General features: G+C 48.0%; 1 protein-coding gene across 1 annotated transcript; it reads right to left on the bottom strand.

The window, feature by feature from the left end:
• Window positions 1-251: 251 nt before the first annotated feature.
• LOC125117684 (metabotropic glutamate receptor 8-like) lies at window positions 252-12,169 on the bottom strand. The gene is made up of 2 exons (XM_047763721.1): window positions 11,917-12,169; window positions 252-2,488 (listed from the first exon to the last, which is right to left on the bottom strand). The coding sequence occupies exon 2, from the start codon at window positions 2,192-2,194 to the stop codon at window positions 1,514-1,516; it is 681 nt and encodes a 226-aa protein (XP_047619677.1). The 5' UTR covers window positions 2,195-2,488; window positions 11,917-12,169; the 3' UTR covers window positions 252-1,513.
• Window positions 12,170-22,578: the final 10,409 nt, after the last annotated feature.

Here is a 22,578-nt window from a genome sequence, read left to right as displayed (position 1 = left end):
TCTTTAACCCACTGTGCCACCAGGCAACTCCTTGGGTTGCCTATAACTTTGCCTCCTTCTCACTGGTAAAAGGCCCTTCCTAACGTCTGGCTCAAATGTCCAGCATTCCTTGAGGACAGTGTGTGCCTCTTCAGTAACTCCTTAGACACAGACAAGTTTCTGCTCAGCAGTATCCTCATAAGAAAATTTCATCAGTCTGAAAATAGTTATTAAGCTGCCTGTTAACATTCCTTTTTTTTTTTTTTCTTTTTGCTGTTTCTAGGGCCAAACCCACAGCATAGGGAGGGTCCCAGGATCAGGGTCGAATCTGAGAGCTGTAGCCGCCAGCCTACACCAGAGCCACAGCAACGCGAGATCCAAACCATATCTGCGACCTATACCACGGCTCATGGCAATACCGGATCCTTAACCCACTGAGCAAGGCCAGGGATCAAACCGGCAACCTCATGGATCCTAGTCAGGTTCATTAACCACTGAGCCATGAAAGGAACTCCAGCATTCCCTCCTTTAAACTAAGGGAATTCATACAGAAGCTGGGGGGATGTTACAGACGTGAACCAGACTCGATGGTCCCCTAGGGTGGCTTCCGAACCAGAAAGTCTTTGGTTCAAACCCTTCTATCTTTTTTCTGGCGTAAGTTTTCCATTACTTTGTTCATTTTTGTCATATATCTGTCGTCTGTCCAACGTCTCATATTCTTTTAATATTTTTAAATCTAATATGCACAGAAACATTTGCTCACAATATAAAACGAAGATTCATTAATTCAGAATAAGGTGGAAGAGTCAGGTCCCAGTGACTAAAAAATCAGAGTGAAAAGTATTTTCAATCTTTAAAATTATGTCTATGTCTGTTACAAAAGACTATGTAATAGAATGAACAAAGAAAAGGAGAAAGTTAATGAAAGATGAGCTACAGTAATTTTATTTTTATGGGACTCAATATTTTCAAAGTATTGTTCCATCCCTTATTTTCCCTGCTAATTTTATTCAATATGCAAATTCAATTTATAGGTAACAGGTCATCTGACCTAAATGAAAAAGTCTCGAATTATCCTGCTAAATTTGAACTTTTAACTCAATAAGAATTACATACAATTATTCTCAGTCTGCATCAGAGTAGTCTGAATTAATGAGGTTCTTCCCTATTGTAACTGCAATAAACCTGACAATTTTACGGCCATCTTCTAGCCCAGAGTGTCACTCCCATCGACACATTAGTGATAAATACTATTCCTTCACACAGGAACTTGTGTCACAACAGAGCATCCCACGATACAGAAGTTTCATCAAGTAACTTATCTTAGACCTCAAATACCCTAGACATGTTTGATCTGATAACTGAGCTGAGTTCACTGAGACGCTCTCCAAACACTTGATTTGCTTTAATAATGCCTCCCTAGAGAGCACATCCCCAGATGCTGAGGACGCAACATGTCCTAGAAATGATTACCTCCCTGTGTGTTCAGGAAAGAAAGAAAAACAAAAAGTCACCATTACTCCAGGTCATTGTTTTAAAAAATGTAACGCAATCCACACAGGGAGAAGCCTGGAGCCAGAAGCCTCAATCCGAGGAACCTGTGACCCTGGAGAGGCTGTCTTTCCTGCCTTTGCTTTCTTCCTAAACCTGCAGGACACTCTCCTGTCTGCCCACCACGGTCCAAACTGTCTAAGCCTTTACCTACCTTAAAAAGTCTTAAAATGTTAGCCACCATGATGGACACGGAGCTCGCGGCAGCACCTATGACGCCAGAAATCTTGTCAGGCTTGGTGAAAATGGGCGGATCTCCATTAGCGCACTTGACATCGGAAGCGTCTTTCTCGATCAACGCCTGTACGAACGTGAGTGACTGCTCCAAAGCGTACGTGTCCCTGGAGCACGTGTCGAGGATCCGGACCCCCAGAGTGATATTGGAGAGGAGATCGGGGTCCTTATTAATCTGGTCGATTGCGTAAAGCATGGCCTCCAGTCTGTGGATCCCCTTTTCCTTCTTCAGCTCCCCGCAAGGCACCCCTCTCTCTCCCTTCGCGTGGACAGGGAAGAGACCGCCCAGAATGATGTCCCCATCCACGCGGATCGAATGGGCATACTCCTGGCTGTGAGTTCTTTGCATCATGGTGAGGATCCAGTAGAACTTGGCCGTCAGGAGGAAGAAACAAGGGCAAGAGGCGGATCGCTTTCCCTCGCATACCATTTTCTCCACAGGTGGGGTTGCAATCCAGGACCCAAAGTTTATTCTTGCCACAGAAGGAGGACCAGCTGAGGCTGCACCTTCTGGAGGCTACCATCAGGGCCCATGGAGGAAAGGCTCTGCAGGTTTCAGCAAGTGGTCTTGATTTGAATGTCACAGTGAATTTCCATCAGACCCCAAGGTTCAACTGTATTTCCATATGAAGTTCAAGGTGCCTGGAATGGTGCGAAAATCAGAATAGCAGCTGAGGTTCTGATGTTGGGATGAGGTCACCAATTCACGTCCTTGAAGTCAGCCCTGTAGCAGAATTATTCAAGGGGTGAGGGGTGGGAGAAGAGAAGAAAGGGTTCCATTCAATAGGTCTACATTTTTCGTGTTTTTAAACCCTGTTTGCACCCACCTCTTTTTCTGCTGTTTCGTTTTCCCTATTCAGTAAGAAACTAATTCTTTTTGTCCCCTTATGATTCCAAACACCTGGCTGCACTCCATCTAAACAGGGAGATTGATGACACTTTTGGAGCAAGGGAAACAGAAAAGTATCAGAAACTAGGGCTGATTCTCCCAAATCAGAAAGTATTTTTATTTACCATTTTATTTCAATAAATCCAATTTCCATGAAGGTAAAAAATCCCATGATTGATGGCATTATTTCTTTTCAAATCTGTTTTCACTTCGTACAGCTGTCTGAATTTAGCATTTAAATTTCGTCCACAAAATCAGAACGAAAGGCTATTTTCTATGATGTATTCAACAAACCAGTCATCTGTTAATGGCATTTTTTGGTGCCTCAGATTTCCCAGTGGGGGAAAAGTGATTATTCGACCCCCCCCCCAAAAAAAAAGGAAGAGAGAAATCTACCCAAGGAGCCAAAATGTATGTTTTAGCCCCTGTGAAACAATTTAGCATAGAATGTCAGCTGTTTCCTGTAAATTATCTTATTGTTCTCTGGAAACAAAGCAAAGACTTGAAAATTAAACACATAGGGAGGGTTATATATGAAGATATTCTTTTTTGTCACGGTTTCCTATTAACTTGTCAGAATAGAAGCAATGGGTATGCTTTCAGTTCTGAAGAAAACACTCCTTGATCCTAGAATCACCAGGAGCAAATCAGAGCTGGAGATCAATTGAAGAGCTTCTTAATTTTGTCCGACTCAGTGGGGAAAACAGTTATTTCATCAAGACTAGAAATAACCTCAAGTGGAAACATCTACAAGCAAATCTATAAGAAAAGTTTGTTCTGGGACTTTCTTCACTCTTCAAGAATTCACTCCATGACGTTCTTTCAAAGGACTTTTTGGAGGTTTAACTGCAAACAAGAGCTAACTTAACAGAAGGGAATCTGATGTTTGAAACACACATGTAATTAAGAGAATAAACAGCACTAACTTATTTTGGCAGGAGGGCTAATCTAATGATCATTTCTAACCTATTTATACATATGGGTTTGAAACCTGAAATTTGGGCAGTTCTCCTCTACCCGAGCCAACTAACATCTGGCGGTATTTTCCATTCACTTGTTCAGTTTCCAGTTCATAAAGTTTTCATTCCGTCCTCCTTGTCCCAAAGGGAAAGATGGTGCCTCTCTGGGGGAGAACTGAACATATGTCCAAAAGCCTACAGAGAAAGTTGCACTTTTCTCACTTTCGGATGAGAAAAGGGGGCTCCTCAGAGCCCACTGCCCTGAATTTCTGACGACACACTTGGGGTACACTCAGAAATACAGCCAATGGCCCGGGCTACTGAGACAGTCCTAGTCTGCCTATCACAAGCATCTCCTGCCTCCTGGCACATGCCAAGCCCTGGATTTCCTCTATTCTGCCTCCAAATACTCAGTCCTCTTCTGATTGTTCTCACCCCTTGACCAGTATTGCCTCATAAACAATTCGTCTAGCAGCTGCTTCTTCAGAAAATCTGATTTGGCAACAGCCTGACCTGAGGCATTCCCCACAAGGAAACACTGAGAAAGTCACCCTGACTTTCTGGATGGATCCAGGTGAGGGATGAACCATGCATCACACCGACCACCCATTAAGAGGAGGATTCTGTTTTGCAGTTTCACAAGGAAGACCCGTTAGAAGGCCATAAAAACCTCATTAACTCTGACCACTAATTCAGGGCTGGAGACCACGTCCACAGGGCTGGGCTGCCCCTGAGCATATCCTTTCTGGCGGATTCCTCAGAGGAGAAAGGTTTAAGGGGAAATGGAAGGAGACATGCTCTTAAGGACCAGCCCTTCTGCATGACCCCAGGCCACCCCCAGTACTGAAACCACTTCAGAGAATCAATGGTTTTCCATCATAGACGACCATAAACACAGTCCATCTGTTAATTACAAATCATCTTACTTACGCTACTCCCATGGCATTAACCTAGTTCCACTTGCTGGGCAGTCTTAGAAATAGTAAAATGGAGTTTCTTTTTAAAGTGTCCACCTTTATAATAATCTTTGGTCTCTTTAGCATCGTACAGGTCTGTTTAGAACTTTCAGTTAAAGACAGAATGGGGTATGAGTAACAGTGAGACAGGGATTAGTTTTGTTTAGTGGATGGATGCACAGAAAACAACAGGTTCCATTTGGGTTGTTATTTATGGGGCAGCTCACTTGGATTTTTGCTTAAGTTACCTCCTTTGCAACAGCCCTTCTGAAGCTTGGATTTCTTGTCTACAAAAGGGGGCCCAGAACCTGCCACACAGCATGCACAGGAGCTGGCAAAGGATTAATGCTCAGTAAACAGGAGCTATTATTGCTAACGTAGTCCGCAATTCATTTCCACTAAAGCAGGGCAACGTCTTCCGTATTTGGCCTGTTGGTGAGGTTTTCACCGAAATTTTTCGTCACTTTAAAATTAACATCAGAGGGAGTTCCCGTCAAGGAGCAGTGGAAACAAATCTGACTAGGAACCATGAGGCGGCAAGTTCAATCCCTGCAACAGCTCCAATTAGACCCCTAGCCTGGGAACCTCCATATGCCGCAGGTGCGGCCCTAAGAAGCCAAATAAATAAATGAATAAAAATTAACATCAGAGCTACTTATAAAATATTGAAATACAGCAGTCATTTCAAAATGGGAGGCACTGTCACAAAAAATCAGACTTTGGATGGCCAGAGGCTTAGTTTCCTTTTTTAAATGCTAAAGAAAAACATATTTGAGAGTCTGTGGAAAACGACGTACATCGGATGGCCTTGTGTCATCTTGCATTGCTTAATCTTGCTCCTGGGCAGTTCTTGTGAGCTTTCATCTAAACTCATCCTAGTCGGAATCGAGGCGTTCTAACGAAATAATGACCTTTTTGCGCTATCAAGCCAAACTGCTCTACCTCATGTCCTGTGCTTGATTTCACATGAAACAGTGTTTCTTTCAAACTGACCTTCCTCTGGGGTTTGACACAAACCTTGCTCGAGCTGATGAGCTTCAAGGAGGTGTGAGGTTCGCACTCCTGCAAGTGATCTCTGAGGGGAGCAGACGTTGTGGTCCACTAACCCTGAGCCCTTCAAGAGGGAGGCTCAGCCCTTAAATGCTGTGCAGCCCTTCCTGTTCATGCCTCCCAGCCCATCCTAAGTACACAGTACATGGGAACCACGTAGATCATCAGTACTTCCATTAACTGTCTCCCTGGAGTTCCCATCGTGGCGCAGTGGTTAATGAATCCGACTAGGAACCATGAAGTTGCAGGTTCGGTCCCTGGCCTTGCTCAGTGGATTAAGGATCCAGCGTTGCCACGAGCTGTGGTGGAGGTCACAGACGGCTCAGATCCCAAGTTGCTATGGCTCTGGCATAGGCCAGCAGCTGCAGCTCCAACTGGACCCCTAGCCTGGGAACCTCCGTATGCTGCAGGGGTGGCCCTAAAAAGGCAAAAAAAAAAAAAAAAAAAAAAACTGTCTCCCTGGCCCTAGTCTGCTGGGGAGCAGCCCTCCCGCCCACCCCCAACTGGAACAGGAGTCTGTGGCTGCCTCCCAGGCTCTAGCTATTTCCTGAAAGGCCAAGGCCTGAACTCTGCTTTTTATTTTTTGGTACCTTCTCTGTACCAGTGTCTCAAGCATCTAATAGAGGATTTCACTGAAGTTTCATGCGCTGATCATTAGTTCTTGTATAGATGAGAAAAAAAGACTCAAAAGAGGTTGAGTAGGACCCAAAGCCCTGAGCTAGTAAATGACACCTCGGTCAAAGGCTTCAGGCCCTCCAGGCAGGTCCTGCCCTTTGAGAAAACCCGCAGAGCTGCAAAGAGGGACCAGGAACACAAGCAAGGGGCAGGCCCTGCCCCTCCATTGAAATCTCTCAGAAATGTATCTATCTTCAAAGGTTAGCTCTTAAAGACAAAGAATGCACGAATTAGGAGGGGACAATCGGGGAGACCTACCAGGGCACGGGGATTTCTGAATCTTTCAAAGGGTTAAGAATATCAAATGCAGGATATCCAAACCCCTCTGCTTCACATCGGGTTTCCTGGCCAGCCTGATGCCAGTGAGAACAAACCCACCAAGCCTTGGGGAGGTGGGGGTGTCTATCAGTGGCTGTCACCCCGTCTTCCTCCGGCACCAGGCGAGTGCTTTTCAAGATACGCTATGGTAAAATCCTCAAAGGAATATCATTAGCCAAGAACTGTAATCTTCTCAGAAAAAGGCCAAACAGCCTCTCTCTGCGGGACCCCATTCAGCTCTTTAACAAAAAGGTTAAGCTGAATATTGTCCTCATTTCACAAAATTGCAAATCAAGCAGTTTCTCCTGACACGGCCCACACGTGTAGCTCTTTTGGGTTGTTTTAGAAAATGCATCACATTTGTTTATCAGCTCCCATGCAGCCACAGGTGTGCTCTGCCCAGGACTCTTGGTGGAGGCAGAGGGATGAGCAGCCAGGCAGAGCCCTCCCCTGGCCACAGAGGGCTGGAACTGGATCCCTGTCTGACAGTCACTGGCTGGTGACACTGAACATGTCACTTCACCTCTGCGTGCTTCTGTTTCCTCATCTGTGAAATGAGTGAGCTGGACCATATAATCTCTAAGGTGTCTTCCAGCTCCCCATTCTGAGGTTCTATTACTGAATAATAAGGGAATATGAGAGTATGCTCAAAACACCAGAGCAAGGCTTCGCCTGCGGAACACAATCACTGATTTTGTTTGCAAGCTGAGTGGCTTTTTCCCATCAGTGAGAGAGGTTGTGAAAGCTCTTCTCGAGCAGGCCCCATATTAAGAAAATCTGATACATGAGAAGCTCAACTTGCTAAACAGATAAATTAGAAGGTGATTATTTGCATTACAAAAGAATTCACCACAGGTTTCCTTTAAATAGCTAAATCCCCTGTGCATTTAAAATGCAATCTGATTTAGCAGAATTCAATTTACGCAGGTTTTTTTTTTCCATAACACAGCTATTGCATAAAAAGACCATATTTAATGAGAAGCCACTTTTATAGTATGTATCATGTAAGATGATAGGGGTGAAACTAGCATTTATTGAAAGCTACAGTGTGCCTGGAGCCTCGCACACATTATCTCATTTCCTTCACAAGATAGGACGATGGGCTTGGTATCAGCCCCATGTGGCATCTAAGGAACCTAAAACCAGGAAGATTAGATGAATGCGTCTAAAATCTTGGGCCAGAATTTAAATTCAGAACTGCTACTATGGTCTCTCCCTTACCCCCACCCCACCCTCATCCCTCGTAGCAGAGCAGGGATGCAGAGCTGCCCTGATTTGAGGATGAAGACTGCGGAGCGTGGCAGCCCAGGGTCTGAGAAGTAAACTCCCCCCCAAACTTACTCAGGAATGATTTCTGGCCCCTTCCCAGGATTGTGAAATCAAATGATACACTGTGTATCAAAGTATTTATAAACCGCCAGGGCTGTAAGAACATACAAGGATACTATTCGTTGAACACTAATTCCAATATTTTACCCATGTGCTTGCAAGAACCTCCCCCCAAAAAAAATACTTTCACCTCACATTCAGGGCTGGTCAGACCTTAGGTCACGCGTCCAAGGAATCAAAGGGATGCAAAGAAAAACTGGAAAGAAGGACACAGAGGAAAAGTCAGTCGAGATGCAACATCTGGCTGGAGAGCTGAGGTTCACCGACACCTGGAGCATCCAAAGGGCTAAAGAAAGTGGTGACAAGATAGTCTTCTGCAGGGAAAAGAGGAGAGTAGGAAACCTTCCTGAGTTGTTCACAGGATATGACGAGAGTTTCTACCAATCAAGCTCATTACCACTGGAAAAGTTAGCCAGCACACAGCCCAGACGTTTCTGTCTAGCTGTACCCCTGCCTGCAAAAGTCCGTGGTGCTCAGTCATTGCCACATACTTCTCTCTAGCCCCTCCTGCATCTTCCTATTTCTGCTCACCTGCTCCCTCCTCCTCCTCCAGACCTGGGTCTCCCCTCCCTGAGCACTGATGTGTCTGTTCTAGGGTTACAGTCTCAAGATCTGCTCCTCTTGTTACTCGGGCCCTCCCTGGGGAGTGAGTAAATTCGCCAACAGTTTTCAAAACCTGAAGGTGCCAACTGGAACATCTGCGTTTCTAAGACCATTTGCAGGAGATTCGTGGTTTCTTTACCAAAGAAATATAATAGTGGTTAGGACCGGCAAAGTAACAAGCCAAAGCTAGGAGGGACCATGAGTCACGAGCCTCTCAAATCACTCCCACAGCAATGCCCACCCCTCAGAAGGCAGGTCCTGGGATAAGAGTGCACCATGCTCAAGGTCCAAAGTCAGTGGGTAAATGGAGTTCCCGTTGTGGCTCAGTGGTTAACGAATCCAACTAGGAACCATGAAGTTGCGGGTTCGACCCCTGGCCTTGCTCAGTGGGTTAAGGATCCGGCGTTGCCGTGAGCTGTGGTGTAGGTCGCCGACGTGGCTCGGATCCCATGTTGATGTGGCTGTGGTGTAGGCCAGCAGCTACAGCTCCGATTCGACCCCTAGCCTGGGAACCTCCATATGCCACGGGTGCGGGAGCGGCCCTAGGAAAGGAAAAAAAACAAAAACAAAAAACAAAGTCAGTGGGTAAGTTCATCACTATTCGTCCAAGTACCAAGTAGAAATGAAAATCAGAGCAAACACCTCTCTGAGCCAAGGAAGAAAAGAAAGAAAGGGAGAGAGAGAGAGAGAGAGGGAAAAAGAAAAAGAAAGAGAGAGGAGGGAGGGAGGAAGAAAGAAAGATGGACAGGGAAGGAGGAAAGAAAGAAAGGGAGGGAGGAAGGAAAACAGTTCAACTTTAAATTTCCAGCCGACAGAAAGCCCCTCTTAGGATGGAAAGCTTCCAATCCAGCGGGCTCTCCATTCACATCCTTTCCTCCCAGAACAACATGGAGCGCCGCCCACCCCCCTGAACAAAATACATGGGTGAGTCTAATGATATCCAATCAGGTTCTTTCAAGAAAACAGCAAGTTTTCAAAAGCCAGCCTATTCAACAGGCATGAAGATGGAGCCAGATCTATGCTGTGGATTCAGTTAAAAGATACATCCATGCAACTGCTTCTTTTTAAGACACCAAGACAGGGCAACCCCATTCCCTGGACAAAAGCAAAGTCCTGTTTCTGCTGGGCATTCCAACTGCAGGAGGACGACAGCGGGAAAGGACCTTGGAAGGAAAAAAAGCATTGCTACCATGAGCACATGTGTACAGGGTTCTGTGCCTCCTGCCCTGAAGGCAATGGAACATTCTTACACAAAGATTGACACTAGATGTTGCCAACATGAATGTCAGCGGGTTGTTTGCTGCATAAATACCAATTAAACAAGCCCCCGCAGCAGCTCCAACCCACCCAACCAACTTGAAAAGAGCACATCTCTCTAGACCCCTAACTTTCTCCTGCACCCACTGGCACTCAACTCTTCCTTTTATCTATTCCTTTTAGATTCAGATGGTTTTAGAATTATTCAAGTAATCATAATTTGTAAAAGGAGCAGGAGGGCACAACTAGCTCGCACAAACCAAATAGAACAAATGGAGCCTAAATAGCAGTACTGAGCTGTGTTCTCAGCATCTTTATACTGGATAAATTTTCTCCTGAAGAGCTTCCCCTCTTCTATTTCTCCCCACACCCCTGATTTAAAAGCAAGAATCCTTTGTCTTTATCTCAAGTATAACACAACCTGTAGTTGACAGTGAAATAGGAAAATTGCATTTAAAAATCTTGCTTCATTTTCCCTGATGGGTAAGGCTTTCCTTTTCAAAATTATCAAACCACATATTTTCAAGAACCAGGCAATGAATTACAGAGAGCTGATTTTATCTCCTACAGAGATCTTTCACAAGATCTGCATTATTCACAAGCAAGTGACCAAGATAAACTAAAGTGGTTTCTGTAGCCATCTGCAATTACTGACAAACAATTTCATAAAGGAAAATGTAAATTACAAGTCAAGTGCAATAAGCTGTTTATCCAAGATCTACCTGCTGGTGGCTCTTTTTCTCTTTTTATTTCTTCCCTTCAAGCAAGATACAAGCTATCATCGGAATGCATTTCTCCTGTTTATGATTGTCTTTATCAATACCTCCACCACAACCCCGTTTGCCAGTTCTGCATGTTGGCAGAATTTGTATTCAACCGCGGTAGTGGCTGAGCCCTTAGTGTATTCTTGGGTGTTCAGGAGACTCCCACGTCGTCAGGTCTGTGGGAAAGGATCACCCCCAAATGGCACATAGGGCATTTCCTCCCGGGGCGGGACTTGCTTCGGAGAGTGAGGGTTTGGGGCTGCACCTGGCCGGCGGTGGGTCTATTTTCACCCGCACCCTCCCGGGCGCACAGCCACCCTCTGATCCCAGGCTCTGCAATTTGGACCACGGAGGAAACAATTCTTCAGGGAAGCGTGGGGGTGCCGTCTTGCGCAGTTGGGTGACTCGCACACCCCTCTGCCTTTCATTTGCACCAAGGGAGCGTGTCAGACAGACGGGGCTTTTTTGGAGGGGTTGGGGATCTGTTATATTTTCACCAACTGTATGTAGGAACCTCAAGGGATCTCCGAGCTGTTTGACAGAGCAGATGAGCTCGCTCTCGGTGTGGCTCAGTGGGTTCCCTACCTCTGCCTCTATCTCAGCCAGCAGCCACTCACCCCGCCCCCGGTCCCCTCTGCCCTGCCGCATCTTCCTTTTTCTTCTCAGTTCCTTCCGCTGTTGAACCCAAGCTCTAGAAGAGAGCCAGGGCCTTAGGAGAAGTACCTGGTTTCTCTTGCCTTCCCGCGCCGCCCGGGTATCCCGGCGCCGCCCCAAACCCCCGGCGCGCCCGGAGATCCAGGCTCCGCACGCCGCGGGGCAGGGCAGCGCCTCCGCCCCCGCTGCACCTGGCAGCCCCGAGCGCCCACGCCCCGCACCGGTCCCAGCCAAACTGGGGCCGCTCTGGCTGCAGGTGCTTCCGAGGAGCTGGCGGGTGCACTGCCATTGCTTTTTAAACTCAAGATCCCAGAGACCATTCCTCCTCTCCCCCCACCCCCAACAGAACACGGAACTCCAGTGTTTTCCCGAAAGCCACAAAAGGGGGGCGCGGAAATCCCAACCTCGCCGGGCCAACTCGGTGAACGCGAACTTAAGGCAAAAATGTAGGCTATGCGGGGATGTGGAGTCTCTAGAACCCCCAAATCACCCGGCTTCTCCCGCGACCCCCATCTTCCCTAGATCCCGGCTAGACATTCATGCAGCCCCACGCTCAGGAAGGTGGGGGTTACCCCAACTCATCCCAGAAGCTTCTAACTTCGGAAATCCCTCCCGTTAGATTCGCAGAACGGAGGTACCTCGTCATCTCGGCGGGGCAAGTCCGGATTCCGCCAGGGCAGGTCCAGGAGGTCACCCGGGGCAGGCAATCCGAGGAAGAGCGCATTACAATTCTGCCGCCGCACGCCCCATTCGAGCACCCCAGGCGCGCCTGCCCCTTCCCATCACCCTTCGGTCTCCCATTCAACGACTAAACTTTTGGGGGACCACATCTCCAAGCCTTGGGAGTTCCATGCTAAGCGTCCTTCTTTTCTGAACCTCTTCACTGGAATGTAATCATGGGAAGATAAGAGGGGTGGCTGCCTTATTCTTTGCAACGTAAAATCAACAGACACCCAATCAAGCTCCAATGCCCGGCCAGCCCCTCGCCCCCTGGTGCCCACTCTCCCTCGCCCCCCATTCCCGTCACCTCCGCCCACCAGTTCTCTCCCAGACTCTGGGTGTGCAAGGCCATCTACTTGTGCCCAGGAAAAAGCAAATCACTAAAGTGATCTGAGAAGGAACGGTGCGCCTCGCGGTCCAATGAACGGTTTTAAGGAAGAAAATGGAAAAGGGAATAAAATTGGAGGAATTCTCCTTTTTTGGCAAGCACAGCCTTTGGGGAGAGTTTGGGGATGGGAGCTTTTTTTTTTGTTTTTTTGGTTTTTTTTTTTGCCTGTGGTTCGGCACTTGCTCTCTCCTCCTTCTGCTGCTCGGCGAGTCTTACCCTGCTCCCCGCAGAGGGCGCGGTGAGGAAGCCCGCGGGGGGCCCGCAGGTCCATGTCAGCGCCGCCGCCGCCGCCGCCGCGCGAGGCGAGCACCGCGGCCGCACTTGTGGCTGGTCTCTGGGCTGAGGGGGCTGAGCTGGCCCAGCCGGCGCCAAGTCTCTTCCATGTGAATAACAAATACTCCCACCGGCGGCCGCGATTGGTCTGCACCCAGCGCCTCCCGATCCTCCGCCCGCGGCCATTCACCCGGCGCGGCGCGGGGAGCCGCGGCCGGGTTCGCGCCCGGGATCGCCAATCGCTTCGCGCCAACCAGTCACCTCGAGAAAAAGGAGGAGGAACCCCGAGGGGCGGGAGCCCCTGGATGTTGGCGTCTCGGAGCTGCCCGGGGGCGGGCAGGGAGAGGGACACTCGGCCGGCGGATTGCCCTCCGCGCTACATCACCTCAGCCCTCAGCAACGCGGGGACCAGAAATGTCAATACTTCTGATTTTACACATCACCCCACCCGCCCCGCCCCTAACAGAAAAGGGAGGACCCAAAGACTGGGGGAAGGGGGAGACTGCCGGGAGGTTAGGAGAAGTGCGGGTGGCTAGAAGGAGGAATATGGCTGGGAAGGAGCTGAGTGCCTCCGACTGCCAGACGAGCCCGGGGCCCGCGCGGGAAGCGCCGCGCCAAAGCCATCCGGAGCCCGTAGTCGGGATCGCGAGCCCGGGGCTCTCCTTTGTAAGCTCTGCTCCGAAAAGGGTCACCGTGAAGAATACAAGGCAGACAGCACCTGTCCCGCCCCACGCTTTTCTGTCCGGGATGCTTAAAGTAAAGCCTCGCGCTTCCCCTGCAAAGTTTGCCCGCGCTGCGCTACCGCTCGGCCTTTTGTCCCGCCCCGCGGCTCGGGCGATGTCTCCCCGCCTCCGGCCGGTGGCTCTCAGGGCGCCGTCTACCGAAATCCCGCAGCCGGAGCTTGGACTGAAGACCCGCCCGCTGCGGGCCCTGCGCAGAAGTGGGGGCGGGCCGGTACGGTTCTAGCAGCCGCAGATGCTGGGTAAGAAACTCCTGGGGACGCGCGCCGCGCGGCTTCTGGGTTCCCAAGGGGAAACCTTGGGATTCCCTTCGCCTCTAGTCGATGGAAGCCAGCCAGGCTCGACGTGCGTGGTCCAGCGGCCCTCCCCAGGAGTTACCGCCCAGGCACCCCGCGCCTGCCGGGGCGAAGGAGAGAGGGAGCCCCTTGCCGCCCGGCGCCTGGAGAGCTGCGGCCGCCCGGCCTTGTGTTGGTGAGAAAGTTCCATCTAGAGGCTGCCGCGCGCAACTGCACCCGGCGCCCCAGGCCTGACCTGCTGTCTGGCCGCGGGGTGAGCCAGAGAGCAAGTGCTGCCTGTCCCTACTGCCCAGACCACGTGGGAACACACTAGGGGCAACGGGGGGCAGCCAGCAGGAGATGAGGAAGATGCCCATTCCAAGGTAGGCCCTCTCCCCCCATTCGACATCTCTGCAATGAATTTCAACTTTCCAAGCCTCATAAAATTCATAAGCATCACGACAGGTATCTTCCGTTATTCTGTGCATTCTAATTTTTGCACCAACTCTGCGAGGTGATCAAAATTAAGTCCATTCTCCAGGTGCGGAAGAAACTGAGGCTTAGAGACACAGCTGGAAAGTCTATGGAAAGTCTGGAAAGTCCTAGAGCCAGAAATCAGAGCTTCCTGGCTTGCAAGCTCCATACACACTTCCTCCCTGGGGCTGTTGCTTTTCCCAAGGCTGGGATTAGGGTTCCAAGTTTTCTCTTTCCTAAAGCCTCCCTCGCCCTTTTGTCACTTAGAAAAACCTACAGATTTCCAGCCCAGGAGACCTCTTCCCCTTTCATTTCCATCTCTTCCCATTCCCTTCCCTTCCCTCTCCAATCATCGCATAAGAGGCTATTCGACGGTCGCATCATTTGATGGCCACAACCACCTGAAGGAGGATGCAGAGTTTGCAGACATAAAATAGGCTGGGTCCCCTCACCTCAGGTTTCTGTATAGGATCCTCAGTTCACTGTGAATGCACAGCACAGCCTTGAAGGGAGTGAGCAGCAGGCAGTGCAGCTTGGGGCAGGGAGGGTACAGGAAAAGAAGCCCTTCACAATCCAGAGATGGGGCTGGGAGGGCTCATCCGTCCCAGAGTCACATATGAAACTCGGGGGACTTTCCTCCTAGCTGGAAGGGCTCCCTCTTCCCCTAGAGGTATGAAGCTAAGCAGCCTGATTTCTACAGTGGACAGGCCCACCTCACACGGCAGCCTGGCCACATCTAGCTCAGTAGAGGGATGCAGGCGTCCCCACCCCTCTCTAAACCCCTCACTACTTGCGCTTGAACATTGGGGGTGGGGAGACAGCCATGAAGGCGAGGGCAGGCAGGGCAAGCGTGAAGGTACCCCTCAAGGCAGAGCTCCGGCCTGTACCGTGGCCTTCAGGGTCTGCTAGCAGCCAGCTGTGTGTCCAGCAGGGTTGTCCCCCAGGCCAGCATGGGGGGCAGCACCCTGGCACTCTGGTGGGCCCATCTCAGTCAGGAGGACAGCACAGCCAGTTGTGGCTCTGGAGGCCCGACAAGGCTGAAGGAGCTGCCCAGCGAGCCTGCTCTTCTCCTTCCCCTGTTGATCACTACCTGCCAATGACTGGTGTCTGACACGCACACGGCAGGCTTCTCTGGTGCAGCCCTCTGAGACATGCGCAGAGGCGATCTGCCCTAGGGAAAGAATAGTTCTGCTGTTGGGTTTTGTATCATTTTTAACCCTTGAAAGTCAGAACAGGGCCATCGTCTCCCAGAATCTGACCAGTAGGGAATAGATACTTTCTACATACCCTGGAGGGTTTCCAGTGGCTTTATCTCATGGCCCCTGAGCTAGTGACAAGCTCAGACACAGGTTAGAATCCACCCAGACTGACAGCCACTCAATGGCACAGGAAGAAAGACGGTCTCCACAAATCACTGGCAACTACTCACCAGGGAATCGCATCAGTAACACGCATGTGAACAAGGCTCTAGGCAGTCCAGCCCCTAGTCCTCAAGCTCAAAGCCCACAGCTCTGCTTGCCCTTTGCTGCAGCCTGTGGCAGGGACGGTTCCAGAGTCAGCCGCCTGGTCTCGCCTTGGGCCACCACACCGCAATATGAAATGTGTCTTTGGAAAGTGTCTGACTTCATCATCCATCCCACCCTAAATATTTATGCAAACGAAATCTATTTCCTGGTGGTTAATCCTCCAAGAAAATTTGCCTGTAATCTCATTTTCCGTTGATTTAAAACGTGAAAAACTGCCCATGTGTTAGAAAATACAAAAAGCAATGCCATATGTTTGGGGTCCATTTAACTCAAGCTGTGATATGTATTTCACACATGGAGATTTATGCCACAATTCCTGCTTTGGGGTAATCACTGAGACTCAGAACCTTTGCAGGCTACTCACCCAGGAGGAATATTGACAGCACGACGCTCCCACATGGAGCAGAGCTGACAGGGGAAAGTGGGAATAGAATTTGTTTCTTTTGGAAACTCAGACAGTAATTTTTTTTTTTTTTTCTTGGCTAGACCATCTGCAAGTGGTGGCGAGTGTACCATGTGGGTTTTGCTCAGTTTATGAAAGTACCGGCTACTGGAAGCAAGAACAAACATGCAGGACTGAAAGGGCCAGTGAGGTTCAGACAGCATGTGCACCCCGCGCCCCCACCATCAGCTGCCCCCTGTGCACAGAAGCCATGGGAGGGCTCTCCCGAGAGGGTCTCTATGGCACAGTAATGCATGCATCCTTGCTGGCTTTATTTGGGAGCCTCAGAAGCACAACCTGGGATAAGGATTCAAGGGCAGGCAGTTTATTGGAGGCGAAGGAAGACCCAGTAGACCAATGGGCAAGTGAGCCAAGAAAAAGTGCATTATCAAGACAGCAGCCCAGCGGCCCCTGCTGGGCCTGGGGATCTGCATGTTCCGGGCAGTTCTGATGTCACTACAATGAGAAACCCACTGCTTGCAGAAAATCATTCTCCTCACAGCTGATCAGCAGACAGGGCATCTAAATATATAAAACCTTACTTGGGAGTTCTCTTGTGGCACAGGGGGTTGAGGATCCGGTGTGGTCACACTGCTGTGGCACAGGTTTGATCCCTGGCCTGGAAACTTTCACATGCCATAGGAGCAGCCAAAAATAAAAATAAAAACTTAAAGAAATACTTACTTGCAAAGCCTAAAGAGGTAGACCTGAGGAATCAGGAATCCAGGGAGGGGAGGCCCATGCTGCCTGTGTCTGTGGCCACAGAGGTGCCGTGTTCTTTTTCAACTCTTTTTAAACCGAGGAAGTTGCATCCCAGTGTTTTCTGAGAGGAAAAAAAGAAGCTGGGTTCCATCCATTCCTAACTTTGTGATGTCATCTTGAACTTTTACCATTTCTGCACCTATTCTTTTATTTTAATGAGTTTTATTTTTTATAGTTCATTTATAGTATTCTGTCAATTTTCTACTGTACAGCAGTGACCCAGTCACACATATATACATATTCTTTTTCTCGCATTATCCTCCATCATGTTCTATCACAAGTGACTAGATATAGTTCCCTGTGCTCAATTTCTGTTTTTGGGGTTTTTGGGGTTTTTTTGTTTGGTTGGTTGGGTTTTTTTTTTGTCTTTTTTGTCTTTTTAGAGCCACAGCATATGGAGGTTCCCAGGCTAGGGATCTAATCGGCTAAAGCTTCCGGCCTACGCCTCAGCCACAGCAGCGCCAGATCCGAGCCAAGTCTGCAACCTACACCACAGCTCTTGGCAATGCCAGATCCTTAACCCAATGAGTGAGGCCAGGGATTAAACCTGCAACCTCATGGTTCCTAGTTGGATTCGTTTCCACTGCACCCCAGCGGGAACTCCTCAATTTCTTATCTTAATATGGGTGTGGCAAAAACAGGTACCTGTCCAACCAAGAGTCTTGCTCTCCTACGGACAGTGTATATTGTCACTGGAAGGGGTGCCCTCCAGCGACACACACAGAGGGACTGCATTTCCCTACCCTCCTTGCATCTAGGATCTAAGAGGGGTCATGTATCTACTTCTTGTAAAATGAATAGAAATGATGCAGGTCACTTCTGGGCCAAGGAAATTACGAAGAAAATGCTTCCTTACCCTCTCTTTTTCTTCCAGCTGCAAGCAGAGATCTCCATGGTCCTAGGATTAGCAGCTCCAGAGGCAAGGACCCTAGGATTTCTCGCCAAGTAAGGAATGCTGCCCACATACCAGAATATCAGCACCAAATTGTTAGGTGAGTGAGAAACTTTTATGTTTTGTCACTGAAATTTGAAGATTCAGTTGTTACGGCACCTAGTTGTTATTCAAATAAAGTGGTGTTGGAGGAGATTAGCAAGAGGACGTGACCACAAGCAATCAGAGGTCACTCGCCCCCTCCCCTGTCCTTGGAATGTAGCAGCTGTTCCAAGGATGGAGCCGCAAGAGAGGAAGGTGCTGTTGAGCCTGTTGGACTGAATATGTAACAACCCAGTTAAGGCCTCTTGATAAGCTTCTCAAATTCTGGCCAACAAATGCAGAGAATTACTTGTCTTGCAGCTGCCTAAGACAAGCCTCGTATGTCCCCTTGCTCATTAAACCTGCCTCCTGCTAATCTGGAGGGGTCCGCCTCTATCTTCTGTCTCTCCTTGCCCTCCATGTACAGAGGACTTTCTGATCTCACCCCGGGAGCTCCCAAGGTTGCCAGCCAACAAGTGGACATGCTAACATCCAGCTCCACTCACCCAGGAGACACAGCGGGGGGCCTTCCTGCTCCTTTAAGATTCACTTGAGGTCAAGCCGAGCGTGGCCCCATTCCCTTCCTCAGCAACGCTTAGGCACCCAGAGGCACAGGGCCATGTTCACGACCTTCCCAAGCCCCATCCTCTCTACCCCTGACTTGGCCTGGCCTGGGAGAAGGAAAGGCTCACCAAAGCAGCTCCTCGACCGCACTGTGGTGCTGGCCTCCTCCCAAAACAGCCACTCACGGAGACATCTTCAGGCCAAGGGGACTGAACCAATGAGAAAGCAATGGTGTTTCATTGCCTCTTATATAACTTCCTTCAAGCATCATAACATATTCTTGTGAACCACCTGGGAAAGGGAAACCGTGCTTCCTGGCACGGAGACGCACTCATGACTTCCTCTCTACCCATCCTTCCCAGACCAGCACAGTCCTTCCTGTCTTAAAAACCTTCACAAACTTCTAGAGAGAGCATCCCAACTTCACCCACGCAATTCAGCCTGGGCTTGTTTATATTCTCGTTCTTCCTCTCTTATGGCACATCCGTCAGCCTGGCTCTCTTGTCTTATGGTGGAGTAAGCAGACTTCATTTGGGTCCCTGGGAATATAGTAAGTGATCAGGGGTTACTTGACTGTTAAGCTTGGGAAAGATGGAAATTGCCAAACCACCATCTCCACCACCACCGCCTCCATCACCGCCACCTCCACCCTTCACACGTGCAATTTAGCTCCCTCTGAGGCTAAAAGGTGACACTAAAAAAAGCTTAATAGGAGTTCCCATCGTGGTGCAGCGGAAATGAATCCGACTAGGAACCATGAGGTTGTGGATTCGATCCATGGCCTCCGATCAGTGGGTTAAGGATCCAGCATTGCCATGAGCTGTGGTGTAGGTTGCAGACGCGGCTCAGATCCCACATTGCTGTGGCTCTGGTGCAGGCCAGCAGCTGTAGCTCTGATTAGACCCCTAGCCTGGGAACCTCCATATGCCATGGATGTGGCCCTAAAAGGACAAAAGACAAAAAAAAAAGAAAAGAAAAGAAAACACTTAATATATACCATATTTTTTAAATCACTTTGTAAAATTTGCTGGATTTAACTCAGTTCCTAATATAATGATTCAGATATTTCAGCTCCTTAGGTTTAAAAATTATTTGAACCTTATTCTTCAATTATTCACTAGATTTTTAATCTGAATCTCAGAAATCTGTGTTCTTATAAGAAAAACACTTAAACCAATGTTTGGCAGAGTTCCCTGGTGGTGCACTGGGTTAAGGATTCTGGTATTGTCACTGCTGTGGCTTGGATTGCTGCTATGGCACGGGGTCAATCCCTGGCCAGGGAACACCTACATTCATGGCTGTGGGCAAAAAAAAAGCTTGACAAATAGAAAGAATATCAATGTTAGCTATTAGTTGCTATTGTCCAAAAAACTATTTGTATTACATTTCATATGGGTTTAAAATCACAACAAAAACTTCTCGAATTAACATTGATGTAAGAAATGAGCTTTCCTTTCATGAAACTTCCAGAGAGAGGATGTTCTGGCTTGTTTTGCTGCTTGTCATCAACTGACCAACTAGTAATAAGCGGACAAAAGTATATAGATGGGCATGAACTCAACAATGCGTCCAGATAAACTATTCGATTCTTTCCAGGGTTAATAATCAAATAACTCGTGATGACCTACTTGGTCCAGGGAACTAAATGAAATGACAGCCACTACATCATAAAGCAATACAACCCAGTCTGACAGATGTGTAATAATACAGAGAAAATGCAGAAAAATAACTAACCAACAGCTAAATTATACGGAATAGGGTGCTCTAGGAGTTTGGGAAGGTTTTGAGAAGATAAGACCAAAACTGGTCTAAGGACACACAAAGAGGGAATAATGATTATATTCTAGTGCTTGTAGCAAACACAGCTTTCCCTCCCCAGGTAATTCAAAAGAATCTCATTAAAATACTATTTTCTAGGTGCAAAATGTGGCTCTTGTCATGAGCCCCACCTAGGTGTACTGAGATACCAAAAGGACCTCTTTAAACTAAGAGTGAACTTAGAAGGTAGTGTTCTAGGTATTTGTGGCTGTAGAACAAATTACCCCCAAAACTAACAGCTTTAAACAGCACACACAGGTTATCTCACAATTTCTACTGGTCAGGAATCCAAGCCTGGCTCACCTAAGTCTCCAACTCGGGTTCTTTCACAAGGCTGCCGTCAAAGTGTTGGCTGGGGTCTCAGCCTTCTCAGGACTTGCCTGGCAGGATCTGCTTCCAAGCTTACTGAGTGGTTGCTGGTGGAATTGAGTCCTTGCAAGATGCTGGACGGAGAGCTGTAGTCCCTTGCTGGCTGTTACTAGATCCTTGCCCCATCAACTTCTCTATAAGGCAGGTTGCAGCATGGCAGCTGACTTCCTCAGAGGGAACAAGTAAGAGAGAACAAGAGAGGGTGCAGCCAGATGGAAGTCAGTCTTCTATAACCTTATCTTAGAAGTGACTTCCCATCACATCGGTCATATTCATCAGAAGTGAGTCACTAGGTCCAGCTCCATTCAAGGACAGGGGAAGCTTGTACCAGGGCATGAACTCCAGGAAGCAGGGCTCTTTGGTAGTCATCTCAGAAGTCTGCCTTCTACTTGGTGGGGCTGTGATTGTTGCTTTGGAGAGCCTAATATGGGAGGTGAGAGGTCGGGGGTTGTGGAGCTCTAAGCATGCGTGTCTGTAGCTTATCAGGCACTCAGAGCAGTTGTTAAGCAAGGAAAAGCATCTACCATTTATAAAACACTCTTCAGCTGACAGTCTTAATATATTGCTGCATTTAAAGGGGAATATAAGTCTGTGAGGTAGAGAAACAGCAGTGGGCAGGGGTTCCACTGCTTTTTAACAACTTTTTTCTAAATGGAAGCATTGTTGCTTTACAATATTATATAAGCTACAGGTGTACAAAGAGTGATTCATAATTTTAAAGGTTATACTCTATTTATAGGTATTATAAAACATTGGCTCTATTCCCCATATGGTACAATACATCCTTGTAGCTTATTTTATACAAAAGTTTGTACCTCCTAATCTCCTACCCCTATTGCCCCTTGCCCCTCCTCCTTTCCTCTCCCCACTGGTAACCACAGGTTTGTTCTCTATATCTGTTTATCTGCTTCTTTTTTTGTTACATTCACTACCATATGACACAGAAATCCCACTTTGGGGTATATATCTGAAAAAAAAACCCAGTAATTTGAAAAGATACACACACCCCAGTGTTCCTAGCAGCTTTAGTTAAAATAGCCAAGATATGAAAGCAACCTAAATATCCATCAACAGATGAATGGATAATATGTGTACATACAATGGAATACTACTCAGCAGTAAAAAAGAATGAAGTCTTGACATTTGCAGCAACGTGCACGGACTTGGAGGGCAATGTGCTAAGTGAAATCAGTCAGGCAGAGAAAGACAAATGCTGTATGATATCACTTATGTGTGGACTCTAAAAAAATACAACAAACAACAAATATAATTGAAAAAAAAAAGCTGACTCACAAACTTCAAGAACAAACTAGTACTTAACAGCTTTAATTTTATTATTTTACTTTTGGTTTGTTTTTTGTTTTGTTTTTTGTTGTTGTTGTATTTTTGTCTTTTCAGGGCTGCACCCACAGCATATGGAGGTTCCCAGCCTAGGGGTCTAACTGGCGCTGTAGCCACCAGCGTATGCCAGAGCCACAGCAATGCCAGATTTGAGCTACATCTGAGACCTACACCACAGCTCAGGGCAACACCGGATCCTTAATCCACTGAGGGAGGCGAGGGATCGAACCCACAACCTCCTGGTTCCTAGTCGGATTCACTAACCACTGAGCCATGACGGGAACTCCTATTATTTTATGCTGGGAGCTGAGTTTCAAAAATGGAATCCACCTGATGACAAAGTCCAGGCGACTCTGAAGAAAGGGCTGCAAAACAACAGGCTTGCCAGACCCCCGAAACTAGAGGACATCATGCCTGAGGAAACATACCTTTAAGTTTCTGCTCTTTTGTAAACAATCTGTGCTTTGTTTACTGTACCTAACTCCCTGTCCCTTACCTCAAGAAAGGAATTTATTAACTTTTATTATCTTTGCCTGCTAAACCTCCAACTCACCTCTGGCAGAATAGCTCCCCACTGTCTACATTCAAATGGGTCTCTGATTTGGCTTCTGTTTTTCACAAGATCTTAGATAATA

This window comes from Phacochoerus africanus, chromosome 16 (genome assembly GCF_016906955.1).
Source record: "Phacochoerus africanus isolate WHEZ1 chromosome 16, ROS_Pafr_v1, whole genome shotgun sequence".
Lineage (NCBI taxonomy): Eukaryota > Metazoa > Chordata > Mammalia > Artiodactyla > Suidae > Phacochoerus > Phacochoerus africanus.
Note: the sequence above shows the minus strand (reverse complement) of the source record. Positions and strands in the feature narration are given on the sequence as shown.